This window comes from Rhamphochromis sp. 'chilingali' (assembly GCF_963969265.1).
Source record: "Rhamphochromis sp. 'chilingali' genome assembly, chromosome: 17".
Taxonomy (NCBI): Eukaryota; Metazoa; Chordata; class Actinopteri; order Cichliformes; family Cichlidae; genus Rhamphochromis; species Rhamphochromis sp. 'chilingali'.
Window position 1 is genome coordinate 28,864,783 of NC_137944.1, and position 16,674 is coordinate 28,881,456.

The following is a 16,674-nucleotide window of genomic DNA, read 5'->3' on the forward strand; positions in this document are numbered from 1 at the left end:
AAAACCCATTTAAAACACTAAACTAACTGAAACTGGAAGTACAAAATGCTAATTTCTGGGTCTTAGGATTCACTCCTTTAGCACTCTATGACTGAAAGCCACGGCTAATCTGAAAAACTACTTAAATATTAATAGGATTGCTAATAGCTTTAAGTGTCATTTCCCCCATTTAAAAGCCCCTAAAATCTCCTGAGCCAGGCTTTTTTTTATTCTTCTAATCTTCGTATAAAATTTTACTGGAGGACAACAAACATTCAAAACCACCTCAAACACAAGCTGCAGCGGTAATTTCATGCATGCTCTCGATATCGTTTGCAGCCAGGTACTGTCTCAGGTCGTCTGCAGGCCTGAAGCACCAACCAGAGTTCAAAAGTTTAAACTCGGGCAGGATCTGCAGTCGGGACACTTTAAGCAACTTAGAGACGTATGGAGCCGTAATCCTTTGTGTGTAACTGATTTAATGAACAAAGTAAAAACAGAGGGTTGATCTTCTAATCCCTGCAAATGCTACAAGCTACTTGAAATACTAGTGAACTACTTTTCTTTCCCTTGATGTTAATCAGGACTGTAAATCCTCAGATTTTCAGATTCTGGCTTATCAATCTTTCAGAGCTGAATAAAACAAAAGCAAAGCGCTTAAGGAGGATCTGTGATATATCAGGCTGCATAGTTTTACATGGAATCCGTGTTGAGTGGTGTGTGGGTTGGTGTGTGCGCTCAATTCTCTGGCATGTGAAACAGATTGAGTTTCATAAGGAGATCTGGTCGTTAATTCGCCTGCTTATCTCCACGCGAGGCTCTGGACTAAATTTGAGTGCAATATATGATTCTTCCAGACACTTTTTATCTTTGCCGACTTCTCCGTCCACCTCCTCCTTTTCTCCTCATCATCCCTCCTCCCCACACCCTAATACACACACGCACACACACACAAGCTCGCCCTCCTCCTATTTGCCAAATACCTTCCAGTTGAAAAACACCCCATTTCTGCTGTTATCAGTCGAATGCATCACACCTCCCACTTCTCACGTTAGCCGATCCATGTTTATCCCTGTATTCAACACCGTCACCCCCCTATTAAAACTTTACTGTGCTGTGAGGCAGTTTGTCATATTAACGTTCTTCAAAACAAGACATAACTTTGATTCAGGGCATCACAGGAAGCGTTGATGCTCTGCAGCTGCAGCAGTTATAATCAACCACAACCCCCAAAAAACAAGCCTTCCAGGTCTGGTTTCAAATCACGCTGATAGTTTACGTTGGCCCCATCAGGAGCCAGAGTTCCCCCTATCTCCCTCAAAGAGCACCAATAGATGTTTGTCAGGTTTTTGTCACAAAGAGCAGCAGCCTGGACGTTTTTGATTTAGAAAACATTTTATACTTTAATACGTTTTTTAAGTAATTTACAGGACAAGACATTAATTAAACAAGTTACTTACAAGCCTGTAGTGCCACCTTGTGGTTGATCTTAATATTGAATACACTGTTTACATAGAAGATGAGTGGCAAACAATAGCACGTGAGTAGCCAAAAGTATGTGGACAGACAAAAGCTTGTGACCCTTTAATGTAAGAAATTGTACTGCAGCTTTGTGGGAGTTCAGTTAAGCTTTTTCCTGTTTCAGAGTGATTCATGTTTTCAGTTAGATGTGGAATAGCTTATCTAGCTGTAACCCCTAACCCTCACACACCGGGATAAACAGAATTAGTGCCACATAAATATTATTTCCTTGCTTTATGGCCCAGCTTTAGTGGCTAACCTACTGAGATTGCTTTGGTTGAAACAAGCTGCCATACTTCTTCTGATTGGCTGCCTCCAGCAAACAGAAGCGTCAAACTGCTGGACCTGTTCGCCTGAATTGACCATATCAGTAATATCCATTGTCACTGACATTGTGCAGATCCAAGAAGAGGAAAAACTGAAAATAAGCATTTTGTTCTAAAGGCTCACTTGTGCATAGAGTATTTAACTATATTTAATATCCTCCTCCACCTTGTATCAGTGTATATAGCACAAAATAAGGAAACCCATGATAGGTCCACATTAAGGTCTGTGGTCTAAGGAGCTTGGAAAGAAAAGCGTCTGGACTTCTTTAAGTTGCTTGAAGACGTTTCACCTCTCATCCGAGAAGCTTCTTCAAGTCCAGACGCTTTTCTTTCCAAGCTCCTTAGACTACGATGAACTGGATGACTGAGAACCTTCACAGACATTAAGGTTTGTGGTTTTTTTACAAGAAAATTATTTGGGTAATGTTTGGATGTCCACATATTTTTGGCTATGTTGTGCTCATAACAGTTGTTGAAATTATGCTGGTGCTCAGAAGATTTTCGTGTCTACATCCAAAGAAATAAATGTGCCAAACATGTATTAACTTAATACATTGTAATATTACAAATCTTTTAATAAACAACACAAAACAGACACAGACAGGTGACAATTTCAAAGAAAACCCAGAGTAAAGTGTCTCAGTGTGGTGTTGTGCTGCTGTAGGAGGGCTTTATTTTATTTTATTTTTTAAATCTAATATGGCTTTTTAATTATTTTAAAGGCAATGTCTAACATGTCAAACCATAATCTGCCATAGGAGTTCAACAGGGATGAGATCATGCTCATAGGTCACAGGGAGAGACCATTACAACTGGTATGGATATGGTTAACTGTAGGATAAGTGTGCCGCGTCATCTGTTTCTATATTACAGTTCCTTCTGCTACATTCACAGAACACATGTTCATTTTGTGCCTTCCAGACTTCCAGCCTTTGCTTTGCATTTGTGTACAAAAATAAAACTCGCTTTAAAAAGCTAATCAATCACATTGAACATCCCAGCATTGATCGCTGTAAGCGTCTTACATTTTCTTGATCTTACAGGATGTCTTTCCTTTACGAAAACGACTTCTTCTTCTCACACTTTCCCACACCCTCAGTTTGCTGTGCAGTCATCCTCAGACACAGAGTTTCAGTCGGGGCTCACAGGCGAGTAGAGTTCGTCGTCATCTGATCATCAAACATTCAGAGAGATTAGTAAATGTTTTACATTTTATTCCTCCACAGCTGCACGTCTGTTTATTGAGATTTACCTGAATTCTGCATGTTTGAGGTTTGTCCAGAGTGAAGAGGACCATATGAGAATTTTGAAGCATCAGAAGGACCAACAAACGACTCCAATGGTAGAGGATCTGAAACGGCAAAAGCTTTTCAGTTTTAATTGAATAAAAAAGTATTTCAGACAGTCTGAGATGGACTTACATCTTTTATTTATTTACCCTCGACAAACTGAAACGTGACTATCAGCCTTTCTTCTTCTTTCTTGAATTTTATATCACACAACAATATTTTTTTTATTTTTTTTAAAGCTAGAATAATCCCAGGACTTTTTTTTATTTTTATAACATGTAAACTACAACACTTTCCCTAAGTATCTCAAAAACTGAATTAAAAAAAACATGGAGTCTATCTGGAAGAGGGAAGGAGAAAAGTTGAGAAAATAAGCTGACCTACAGGCATGACCACGTTCATCCTCATCCAGCACCCAACAAGGAAACAAATAAGCATATTCCACAATATTTATTTGGTAGAAAAAAGGACTGAGGGGAGTGAAGCGAACTCACCAGGCGTCACGTTGACGTAATCTTTGGGCAAGTTTTCATAGCATTCCCCGGAGGAGGTGCTGGACGACTCAAAGGAGTCCACTGAGATCTTTGACACTCTGGCGTACTGAGGATATGTCGAGGCACCGTTACAGCTTGGAAAGGCTCCTGTCATTGTATTTGAGGGCTGCGGACCTTAAAAAATAAAACACAAAATGGAGAAATTTTGTAGCACAGCTGGGACACAAACAAGAATTGTCTGTACGTGTGATTTCTTATTGGGGTTTTTTCTAAGGAACACATAAAAAAAGATGTCCTGCATTTACATCCATTTAGAAACAAGATATTTAATTTAGTCCTAACAGAGTTATATGTGGATGACCTCGTGCTGTTATGATTTGCTCGCTTTAAACTGTGAAATAATAACCTCCTCTGTAATTGGGTCAAATATCTTGCGCAACTTATGACAGAACAAATGATGGTGATGATATTTATAGATAATGCACGCTGATCTATGCACAAGCAAACATCCTGTTACGCATGACTGTACAGTTTGCATCTTTAGGGTACACTGTTCATCCGCTGTATACGGCACACTGGATGAACTACAGAAAAGCAGAAACTTCACGTAACTTTTAATGACCCTACAAGGTTATCACTGAAGAAACCAGGTTGTCTCAGGGTAAATGTGATGTTTGTAGCCTCTAATGTCAATACAGGTCAATTTTTAGAAAGAAATCTTGTGTATAGATTTCTTTGGATAATTGCATCGTTGTGGACCTTTAAGTTTTCAGGACACTTGTATAACTGTCATGTGGGAATCTGATTTGTGGGAATGTGTATTTTATCTTTTTATTTTGTTTCTTGTGTTTTATGTGATTTGATTTTTTTATAGACCATGAGTCTGAAATAAAGATTTATCATGATGATGATTATTTTGTACCTATTGTTTGTTCTTTATGTTTTCTGTGTCTTGTTTTTGGTTAAAAGTGAAAGTCAGTGTTCCTCTTCCATTTACAGATTGTTGTCACAGCAGTAGTTTCTAATGGGAATGATGCAGTTTGCTTGAGTTTTGCAAAGTGTTACAACTTTGCAAACGAACTGTGACTCACCTTCTTCACAAAGGCTCTCAAGACCTGAAGGCCTCATCAAAGGATTAACGTCTGTTCTGTATCGCTGAGAATCTGGATTTTAAAAAAAAGTGACACGATGCACACAATGCAATATTTTACAGAGCATCCTGCAAACATTCAGTGCAAAACAGCATGATCTGCTCACACACACACACACACAAACATGCAGATAGACAGAGCAGCTTCAACCGCAAAATGCAGAAACAGTGTGAGACAAAGAAGCAACGGCTGAGAAACGACACATAAATGCAGAGGAAAAATAAAAGAACGTGGCTCACTCCGAAAGGTGGATAAACTGACAGACGGGTCAATGCTTGGGTCATACTGCTCATAGTCTGTATCTACTGACGTGCTGTCAGCACTACTAAGCTGGGTCCAAAGAAGCCTGGGATTGGAGGGGACTTTTTGAGACAAACACACAAAAAAGATTAAACGATTTGATGAGATGAAATCTGCAACTTCCTCACTACCGTGCATGTCTATTAAATAGATAAATCGACAGATAGATATGCCTGCGGGGTTAAAGAAAGAAAAAAGCTGTGTTAGTGTTCGACATGTTGAATTGTTCGACCACTGACCATCAGTCTCCGCCGGGTTGGCGGTGACTTTGATGAGATTAACAGCCTCGTGATAGTTGTTGCTTTGACCAGATGGAGCTCGTGGGCTGCTGCGCGTCTGCTGGAGTAAGAAAGCTGTGCACATGTAAAACAAGACGTGGGTCATTAGCGTATGACATTTAGAGGCCCCGCAACGCAACTTAATAAAACAGATTAAATAGTTCAAACTTTAATGTATTGAAATATTTAGATTTTCTTTAACATTTTGCTGTATAATGTCAGAGTACTAATTTCTGTATTCTGCACTTTTATAACGCAGCATCTTAAAATTATAAAAATTTCAGATTTTAGGAAGCCCATGAATGTTTCTTATCTTAAGGCCTTACTTTTTGAGCGATTTACAGTGAGTGTATGGCTTTAAAGTGCCTTGGATTTGCAGTAGAAAATGGTTAGAAATGTTGATAATGAAATCCAAAATAATATATGCTACCTTCTTAGTGTTCTACTAATGTCATCTCCTCGTGTTAGGAAGAAGCTGGGTAAAACATATTTTTAAATGTGTGCTTTCTTCATCCTACTAACTTCAGATTAATTTCTTTCAAAGTCAAGGTAAGCCTGCAGCTCTTTCACAATCTAGTACATTAAATTAATTTGTACCTCTTTTAGGAATTTGACCTCTCCCATTACTTCCTAAATGTTGTGGACAAGCTGGGTGTCATGAAAATATTCTAGATGTTGTTGTTTTTTTGAACATATCTTATTATGGGGGTTTAATTTTAAATTAAGGTTATTTTTTGGCAGTATAATGCGTCATCTTTTATCTGTTTATATCCACCTGTTTCCTGTCTGTACTAAAACAGATTCTAACTAAAAAAAACATTACACTGTTAGAATAAATAGGAGCTGTGCAGCATGTTTCACCCTTATTGATTTCATAAAGTGAAATATAAAATGTTAAACATCTACCTATGAAAATAAAAACATTTCTATAAAGTAATATGATTTGTTTGGGAAAATAAGCATATTTTTAAAAACTGATGGAAGAGATTTTTAATGAAAACTGTCAAAATAAACTGAATGTTAGTATTTCCATCATTACAGACAATATAACCTAAAATAATCACTAAAATTACTTAAAATAAAAAAAGGACAATAAAATATAATCTATTTATCTAATAAAATCTGAACAAACCGTGTTTTCTCCTGTAATGGCAGCAGAGCACCGTGTTTGTGATGACAATCACGAGGAGCAGGATGGACAGAGAGATGGTGGAGAGAAGCGGCAGAGACGCAAAAGGCAAATCTGCAGCAGCAACAGCGGCTGTGGTTCCATTGGCTGGATGCACAGAGAAGAAACAAATACTTCACTTTCTGATTATTGATCAAGACTAACCGCGACGTTTAAGAAACTGGTACTGAGAATAATACTTCAAAGAATAATTTAAGTACTTTTTCATAAAATAAAACTGTAAATATTTACCAGTTGTCCATTGAGGTGTTACAGTTGGATTAACCGTGGTAGCGTTAGGAAACCCCAGAGAACCTGCAGAACAAAAATATAATCTGTTCAACAAAACGGAGAAATCTGGTCACCTGGTTTCACCTGGATGTGAATTTTATTTATGCTACGACGACATTTTATGTGATTCCGTAACTATTGAACAGAAACTCCTCAGAGGACGACTCACTGCAATCAACAACTGTTAAATGAATAAATAAATGTGTAGGCACACGAATAAAAGCACTTCAAACACGTAATTATTTAAGTCACAGACAGAAATACGTTGGTTAATTACAATAAAATTTCAATTCAATTTTATTTATATAGCGCCAAATCATAGCAACTGTCAGGTCAAAGTGCATTATATTGTTTGATAAAGACCCAACAGAGAAAATTCTGACAATCACCCCTGAAGTTTCTTTCCTGACAGTGGGAAGGAAACTTCTGACAGAACCAGGCTCAAAAGGCGGCAGCCATCTGCTGCAACCAGGTGGGGTGGGGAAATGTATTTTTAAAAAATTTGAGTGTCTTAACAAAATTCCACCTTAAAATGTATTAAACATTTAATCCAGATGTTTGTTTTTATCCTGAATATCTGATCCCTTTAATATGTGCAAAGAAGTCCTTTTCAAAGAGTTGCTAATGAATAAATAAATTAATAAAATTCGCACTCATTGATTCCTCCTGTTTTGTTTGAGTGTTGTTTGTTTAACAAGTATATAACAAATAAAAACACCAAACTGTTTCCCTTACCTTCACAAATGACACCAGAAGCTTTTGAGTCTTTACACAGGAACCGATGATTTATGTATTCCTTGCACTCCCACAGACTCTGATCTTGTGATTTGCATTCATAGTAAAACAGCGTGCCGTTGTTGTGGGTGAGAGGAGGATTAAACTGGGTGTACTTTTCCACCTTATCGCCACAGCCCAGCATGGAGCACACAATGGAAGCCATCATCTCATTCCAGCAGTTATTACACACGAACCACCAGCTGCCGTTACGATGCACCTCCAGTTTACCAGAGCAGCGGTCCATACCTCCAGTCAGTCTGAGGCCTCGCATCTCTGCAGAGACACAGATGTCACAAGGAGTAAAACTACTGGAGCAAAATGGCATAAAACATTCCCCAAAAAATAATGCAAGTAAATCAGCTGGTGATAAACCAGCGCTAAGGATAATGACTTTGATTTTTTTTTTAACATATGACATACATAATTAACCTCATTCTCAAAAATGCATGAACAGAGATGTTTCTCCTGAGTTATGTTTGTTTGCTACACATCACTCATTCAATATTTCTGTATTTTTGCTGATCATTTTTTTAGTAGTGAAGATCACATTTCATGGAAACATAAATTTGAAGTTTAGTTATATGTAACTTTTAGAAGAAACAACGAAAATCTTTAAGATGTTTTTTTAACCAGTGCAGAAAGCAAGTTAAGCCCCAAGAATAAATGTTCACATTCAGAGTTGTTTTGTTAATAACATTAAAATTTACATTTTCTGATTTCTGCATGTATAAATAAACTTTTTTGAACTAGACCTGAACACATGACACCAGCGTCTTCTTTGTGTCCACAGTCTTGATCCTCCTCCTGTGTAGCCGGGCAGCTCCACAGGTTCTCCTCGTTGCCCGTACAGTTCAGATCGTCCAGGTAGATGGGTCCTTTCCCCGGGGGAAATAAGCCGGCCTGGCCCGTCACATTGAGAGCGTAACCGCAGCCGAGCTGGGCACACACCACATGAGCATCATTCAGGTCCCAGTGGTCGTCACACACGGTGCCCCACTGCCCATTTTTCCATACTTCCACTCGTCCACCACAGCGGTCTGTCCCTCCTGCCAGTCGCACAAGCTGGTGTGCTGAGGATGACACCCTGTCATTATTATTGTGCATTACTCATCATTAATACTCGTGCAAATAATTAACCTAACAGCACAGTCTGGTGATCAAGATGTAAATCTTGTGACCTGATAGTGTTAACTGAAATTATTACAGTCAGATCTGACAGTCACCAATCAAATACTTAGAAATCTCTTCCACTATGAATTCTCATTGCTTAAAAATCACAGCTCTTTATGATTTTTTTGTTTCTTAAATCCTTACATCTAAAGGTTAGTGCTCAGTTATTTTTGCCTGAGGCTAATTCAGAGTCACTGTCAGGGAAACACACAAGGTTGCATATTTTTGCTTCTTAAATTTTGGATAATAAACAAGCAGGCAATCACTTAACCAATTAACATGAGGTTAATTAGTTAAACCCACTGAGTGACTGTGGGTCAGTAACAGGGGTATGATAAGGATCAATTTCTGTCCTTTTGATTCAGTTATAGACAGTCTAAGGGACTGAAAGACATCCTGGAAGTGTGTTAAACCTGCATTATTTTTAACATCCAGCAGGGGGCAAATCTCCTGGGTTGCCTTCCTCTGTGACCTCAGTTAACCCTTTTCAGATTGCTTTACAGGCTCAATGACTTGTTTTGTGTTGGAGTCATTTTTTAACTTATAATTAGAAGGGAGGAATAACCAGGGTGTAGAGATTTCACAGTGAGGTCGCTCATCACATTCAGTCTGAAAACATGATACTTGAGGCTTCATAGCAGGATTTCACTAAGCAACAGGTCACTTCATGTTTGCTAAAAACATTTTTTATTTTTTTGTTTTTCAATAAAACACTCTGCTGTTCCAAGTTAGATGGAGACTGAGAGTTAAAATATATTTCTAGATCTCAGCTATATGTTATAAATTATAAAAGTAAAATATTGTAGTTGCTCAGTTCCAAAAACTCTACATGTAAAGGTTTAGTACTTTGGTAGAGCCACTGTGATCTGTAATATTAACACATAATGTTTCCCTACCAGCTTCCACACCTCAAACATGATTAACCAGTGTTTGCTTAAAGACGATGACGGACAGAGCAGATAAAAACTTAGGCCTGCTGCTGCATATTGGGAAAGGTTTCAGTGAGAATTAGTGATGGCTTCACGACTTCTGTACAGACAAGAGGAGGTGAGAATAAACCAGCGCGTAGGGCAGGAAGTCATTTATAGACAGGAAAGGGCATGTATGACATGCGGTCACACTCCTCAAATTCAGATAAACACAACAATAGTCCTCAGTTATTTTTAAGATATCTCAGACTGTTCATCGCCTGTTTTTGAATTGATGGTCCATAAAATGTGTGTGTGTGTGTGTGTGTGTGTGTGTGTGTGTGTGTGTGTGTGTGTGTGTGTGTGTGTGTGTGTGTGTGTGTGTGTGTGTGTGTGTATTATATTAAAATACATGACAATTCCCTTTCTTTTAAAAAAAATATTGATAAAAAAATTGATAAAATATTCCTTCCATTTTTAGATTTTGAGGTTTTCCTGTTTATGTGTTTAGGTTAAATGAAAAGCATTTCATACGTTCCGAGGAGTTTCGTTCTATGTCGGTTTTGGAAATTTGGCGTGTGAGAAAAAAACCTTCTGGTTTCAAACCTCACCTAATCTTTGTTTTTCTTCAGGTGCTCTAGTTTCCTCCCACAGATCTGTTAGGGTACAATGGCAGGTTACTGCCCCAGGGACAGGTCATGGTGCCCCCAGAAATCATGAATGTAAATATTTTTCCGAGAATGACAGTTTTGTTCGTCGGTAGTGTTCAACATCAAAGTCAGAGTTATGACAAAGAAGTTCAGTTCTTTCTAAACGCTCAGATTTATATCTGACATGATGCTCAGAATTCTTGATGTTATCTCAAAAACAACCAAACTGATATCTCACAGCAGCAAGAGCAAATTCCTCAACAAATGCAAAAAGTCCTGCTTGTCTGAAATATTTAACAGCAAAATATCTTTAATCCTCCTACTGCAAATCCAGCCTTGCAGTAACACAGTACACTTCTATGCAATTCCAGTTATCAAGCTTCTTGCTATGTAGACCGCATTGTCTACATAGTAATATTTGTTGCTAATAATAATAATAACTGTGTCTCAGTGTTTGTATTAGTTAGTATTTATTCAGTGGCATAACAAGATAATATTTCAGTAAGTAGAAGAAAAGTAGAAAAAATGACTGGAGAGCTCCGTTTGTCTCCTCATGCTCCGAAGAAACATGTGCCTCCACGTGAAATCAACCAAAAAAAATCCAGTTTTCTTCTTATAGTTACTGTGATAGTCTAATATACACAGTTGTGGTCAGACTCTCACATGCATCCATCATGAATATGAATTTTATGGTAATTTGAGTCTTTTAATGATTATTTTGAACTGTTCTTTATGACTTTAAAAAACAAGTTTGAGTTTATTTTGGATTTTCTTTAATCCACACAAAAACTTCAGATTCCAAGATCATCAGTTCAAACAATTGTAGGTCTGTCCAAGTTATTTGTTTATGTCACCGTTTTGCCACAATCTGGAAGAAGAACCAAACTCTTACCCTCAGAGGCTAATTAGTTCAGGTTCAGGATTAAATTTGTAGATAATCCTAAACACACAACTGGTTTTTATAAATAGATTAAGCAGGCTAACATGAAGCTTCTCCAGCAGCCTTGCAAAAGCCCTGACCTCAACCCTTTTAAAAATTATGGACTATGTTTGAAAGTATGCCCAGAAAACCAACCAATTTAAATTAACTCTACCATTTCTGCCGAGAAGAGTGGTCAAATATCCAGCCACAGTTATACCAGAGGCTTGCTAATGGCTACAAAGGCACCTATTTGAGGTGTCCATGGTAACAAACATCTGACCTCAACTGTATCTAGTTTCCTTGATATTTAGTTACATAAGTTTTAGTCTGAACACTCCGTTCGCTGTCAGATGAAACGAAAGTCCAGATGGTGTGTGAAATCTGTGTGAATATGTTAGCATCCTGATTGGCTACATCCATCTTGAATGCAGAACAATTTAATATTCGCTGATTGATGCTTTACAACTGTGAAGGTTGAGTCAATGAGGACAGAACCGGAAATTTCATGTAAACTAAAACAGCGTCTATATATATTAAAATTTATATAACTGATTAGATTTTTCTGATTGCTGACATTAAAGAAAAGTCTTACCACAAACCACTTCATGGATCACACTGCAGGAACTTCCAACACTCAGTGAACAGTTCTCCAAACGTCCGTGTTGGTATGAACAGTTTTGAAAGCAGGTGATGTTGCCTGGTGAGCTGGTTTTATTAATAGAATGGACGCTGCCGCATTTAAGATCCTGACAGATCTGTTCAGACAACCCATTCACAGAGTCATTTGTGAGCGCCATTATGTCACTGCTCCTGTTCCTAGGCAACCTGAGTGTCCACTTGCATTTTCTACCAAGAGAGTAGACATAAGGGTCATCTGAGGACACACAGAAATAAGAATTAGAGCAATTTTTTTGTAATTTCATTAAAACAACCATGATAGCACACTGCAAAAAAACACATTTTTTCTTCAGGTTGTCTGTGTCTGACAATTATTTAATTTGAGTTAACACAGATGAAAAGGGACAAAGATCACACAGATTACTCCACATCTGAAACAAGGTGTTTTAGCTTCAAGCCAAGTTTCTTCTTATTGGCTCTACCATTAGTAATAAAATGTTGGAACAGGGAGTGAGAGAGGCTGATGTATCTAAGTGATCATATTAACACTATTTGTTCTCTCTGACATCACATAGAAGACCTGGCCTTGTCTCGCATGTAAACCTGCTGACCTCATTATTCAAAACCCTGTTTAATATGACTATCCACCATTAACAGCATACATATAACAGAAAATAGCAAGAGGGACAACAGGTCCAATTTAGTCTACAGTACATTTAACCTGCCACAGAATCTGTTTAAAAAATAAATAAATAAAACAACATTACTTCAGTTTATGGCAAAGTATGAGACCAAAGGAAAAGACCTTCTAAAATATCAAAACAAAAACTCTATATTAGTTATTTTTCCACATTTTTTGGCTTTGCTGTTTTTAGTGCTCTTTGTCCTAGCTAAAGTGACCATGATATAACATGTTACTTATAACATCACAACAGACACATCTAACCACTCACTAATCGAGTGGTTACTTGAGCAAGAACTGAGGTTTTTTCTGGGACACGTTGGTGTGGTTGACACATGAACGCGATCATTTCGACAACATTAAAAGCCACTAAACTGAATCTTGCATCTCTTTAAAACTAACATCTCGCTTTTACTTTTTGTCTTTTTGAAATGTGACATCTCGTATGGTCTTCATCTAAATGTGTCCTTTGTGACAAACATTTTTAACAACCTTCACAATATCTGATCGACTTTGCCAGTTTTACACTATGACTTTACAGAGAATGCTTCCACTGGGGCTATTTTTCTTTAGCTGTCAATTTTTTTAATTGTAGATTTAAGTGCCACATTTCCCTTGAGAAAAGAACTCAAGCGTGTTCCTCCTTTTATCTCTGTGCAGGATTGTGGTTGTGCATACATCTTTGCAATCTTTACACGTTGGCGCCGCACACCAACTATCAAAGTGCTGAGATTAACCTCACAACCTTTAGCTATGCTAACACGCTGTATTTCTGGCCACCAGAGACCCTTCTTTTAAGATGCACCCTGGTGCATCTTGGAAGTCCCTGGCCACACATTTCCTGCGTGTATGTGTTCTGTCTACAGTACAAGCAATACGAAAATCCCTTAAAAATAGTCCTGTTTATATATTTTACCATTTTACTTTTAACATGGTTTATATGTTTATTAATTTTTAATCCCTATTTTTTCATCAGACATTCCAGTATTTTTTAGCACCATTACAGCTTCTACTTTTGTTTTGAATCCTTGTGAATGTAAATTGTATGCACTAAAGTATTTTTGGGGCAAAAATGTGTTTTTCAGGATGCAGCTGAACTAAAAGCCACACACAGACACAAAACAGCAAGAAACTGTGCTTGCAAGGCAAAGCCGAGTTAGCGTGGGAGTGTGTGTTCTCAGCTCACTGTTTGATTTGCACCTGCAAAATTCACCAAGATGGGTTTTACAAGCAGGTCACCCCCACTTCCTGTGCTGATGAAACATTTATACTGCCTCTGAGTAGAGTGCTTATCCTGATTCTGGACAAAAAATTCTGGTATAACGGTGTTTTTGTACAAAAGTGAACTATGCGGAAAACAGAAAGGGAAGATCCCACTTACTGCTGATTTTTGTGTTATTTCCCTTTCCACTCACACGGATATCAGACGGGTCGTTTTCAGTGGTTGCATTTTTCAAAGCTGAAATCAAGAAAGGAAAAAAACTCTTTAGGAATCAGAAACAGAGTGAGCATCTAGTTGGAAAGCTAATCAAACTATGCTTTTAAACCACATGTACTGCAAAGAGTAACAGCTAAACGATGTGTCACCGTTTTCTGAGCAATCATACTGAAGTGTTTGATAGGAAACTACAACTAATCTCTCCTCCACATTTTTCACTTACTTTTCTAAGAGACTTCAGTTCTGATTTTCATTTAATGTTTCCTGCCCAAGCACCTAAATTGAAGGTTTAAAATAGCGTGGCGTGCTCGTTGCACTAAAGTACATGTGGAAAGTTTAAATAAAGGCTAAATAATACGGTACAAAAATTGGAAATATGTACAAAAAACGAAAATATACATGAAATATCGAGATTTGCTTTTCATCTTCATACCGATCATGTTATTTTCAGTCTATTTTTCCAAGGAAAGGTTCTCTACAAAGACAAATTTAGGATCTGACATGTTCTGACATAAATAAGCTAAAGTATTTATCAATAAACTGTCAAGTTAACAACAGTTTTATAACAACAGCAACAAAATAGCAAACAGGGTCTATATCGTTTTACTTTACCAACAGCACTGACTTCATGTCTTTTACGTAACATTTGAGATAACAGTGTGTATGTACATGAGACCAGTTAATATATATTTTAAATAACACAAGGATAGATAATAGTATCATTTCATTTTACGCTGATTTCACAAAAGTTCTACTCTGTTTGTGAGAACAAAGCATTAAATAAATAAAAAGCTGTAAACAGTACCTTGACAAAAAAAGTTCACGTGGATGATTAAGATGAATTTCAGCAGCTTCATTCTGTTGAGAGAGAGAGAGAGAAATACCTTCTACACTGTACAGCTCAAAGTCGAACCCCGGAGCTACTCAGACGTCTAGCTCAAATAGAGTAAGTCTGTCAATGTGGTTTCCTCTGTTGATCCCGTGGTGGTACCCTGCAAAACTTCCTAGTTGCTGCTTCGCAGAGGGAAGTGAAGCCTTTGTGGTACTTCAGCTTTTGTACAAACAGCTGTACAAACTTTTGTCAGATTATATATATGTGTATATATATGTATATCTAATATTTATTTTTAAAATATTTTTATTGTTATTTTACATTTTTAATTGTTTGAATAGATGGATGGACTCTAATTGGGTTTTTTTCTTTTTTATTGTAGGTATTGAGGAAATTCGTGGGTTCGTTTCCTATAATAACGGTAATTAATTTAACAGTTTAATGCAGAGATTGCAGTTCTGTGCGTTTTACAAGGCTTAAGAGCAGGAAGAGAGCTGGACCTTTCTGTGTTAAACATGTAAACATGTCAGTGATTTCTTAGTAATACGTCTATGATGTATGAATTTTCTCTCGACAGAAAATAAATATATTTATATTTGCATGTTTCTGCAGTTAAGTTTAGTTTTATATGTTGGATGAAAACAACATAATTCAGTTCAATGTAGTACGGTTGGTGTAATGGTGTGGTGGATTTTTTTTCATGGCAGACTTGGACCCCAAATGATGTGTTTAACACAGCCTACCCAAATCTCTGTGAAATGTTTCCAGCACCTTGTAAAATCGAAGTCTTGAAAACTTAAGGCGAACAAATAAACTCTACCTAATGAATAGAATAGAATAGAATAGAATAGAATAGAATAGAATAGAATTCAACTTTATTGTCATTGCACATGCACAGGTACAGGGCAACGAAATGCAGCCTCCCGTAAGTGCATGTGATACTTTCTAGCAGTGTTGTTTTTTTTTTTGTTGTTGTTGTTGGTGGGGGTTTTTTGCCTGTCCCATTTGGTTCTTTAGCCGTCAGAATTGTTGTCTGAAGACCAACAAGGATACCCAGTGGATTTACTTTGCTAAATTAATCATCATGGCCTTGCCGTATCTGCGAATTTGATCCTTTGTTGTTATTATTTATTTTATTATATTTTCAGTTGTTACAGACGGGACAGACATGACTGAGGGATAGGAAAGGGAGAAAGAAAGATGAAGGAAAAGAAAAACAGAAGGGAAGAGGGACCGTGAGAAAGGGTACTTAAAAAGAGAAAGAAGAGGAAAAAAGAAAAAAAATCTCCTGGATCACCTGTTGAGAGAAAAAGAAGAGAAAACAAGCAACAAAAAAAACAGAGCAACATACTAAACACAACACCATCACATTAATCTAGCTAAGTGTAAACAGCAGTAAATACGAAATGTTGAATGTTGTTGTGTAGCAAGCAGGACCGACAGCGCACGTTGTGCTTGGAAATAGCAGCCAATAAAGGTATAGTTTATGTCTATGAACAGTGGACACCCGTGTGCACACCTGTGCGGATCAGCGCGCTTGTATTCAAAAGGTTTCCCCATGTAATGGTCTGCTAGAGGATGTAGAGAGCCATAGCCCCCTCCCCCAAGGCATGAAGCAGGCATGGAGGAGATCCAGGCTCCAGACATCCAGAGGCCCCAGAGTGCGAGAGCCCAAGGAGGACCACCGGAGGGGCATCCGTGCCACCCTCCTGGGAAGAGCTGAGGAGAGCCCCAGATGAGGGGTCACCCAGTAGCCACGGAACAGAAGCCAGAGGGGGCTGCAGTGGCGTGCCCGCCGGCTCTGCTGGCAGCCAGCTGTGCCAGAGTGAACCAAGGCGCAGGCCGAGAGGCCGGAGGCCCGAGGGCCCCCTTTGCCCCGG

The 16,674-nt window shown here is 38.1% G+C and overlaps 1 protein-coding gene across 1 annotated transcript; it reads right to left on the bottom strand.

Moving 5' to 3' along the window:
- Window positions 1-2,341: 2,341 nt before the first annotated feature.
- On the bottom strand, window positions 2,342-14,952 carry LOC308384525 (T-cell differentiation antigen CD6-like). Its single transcript, XM_080863047.1, has 13 exons — window positions 14,768-14,952; window positions 13,906-13,983; window positions 11,817-12,098; window positions 8,327-8,644; window positions 7,533-7,847; window positions 6,759-6,821; window positions 6,471-6,614; window positions 5,300-5,413; window positions 5,000-5,122; window positions 4,701-4,772; window positions 3,610-3,783; window positions 3,079-3,177; window positions 2,342-2,995 (listed from the first exon to the last, which is right to left on the bottom strand). The coding sequence occupies exons 1-13, from the start codon at window positions 14,817-14,819 to the stop codon at window positions 2,958-2,960; spliced, it is 1,872 nt and encodes a 623-aa protein (XP_080719173.1). The 5' UTR covers window positions 14,820-14,952; the 3' UTR covers window positions 2,342-2,957.
- Between the last annotated feature and the right edge of the window lie 1,722 nt (window positions 14,953-16,674).

Bases quoted from the DNA above. Each gene is read 5' to 3' on its own strand.
- LOC308384525 (XM_080863047.1), bottom strand. From the start codon at position 14,819: ATGAAGCTGCTGAAATTCATCTTAATCATCCACGTGAACTTTTTTTGT. The intron at 12,099-13,905 runs GTAAGTGGGATC...GTGTGTCCTCAG, and splicing joins AAATAACACAAAAATCAGCA to ATGACCCTTATGTCTACTCT. The intron at 6,615-6,758 runs GTAAATATTTAC...CTGTGCATCCAG, and splicing joins AACACCTCAATGGACAACTG to CCAATGGAACCACAGCCGCT.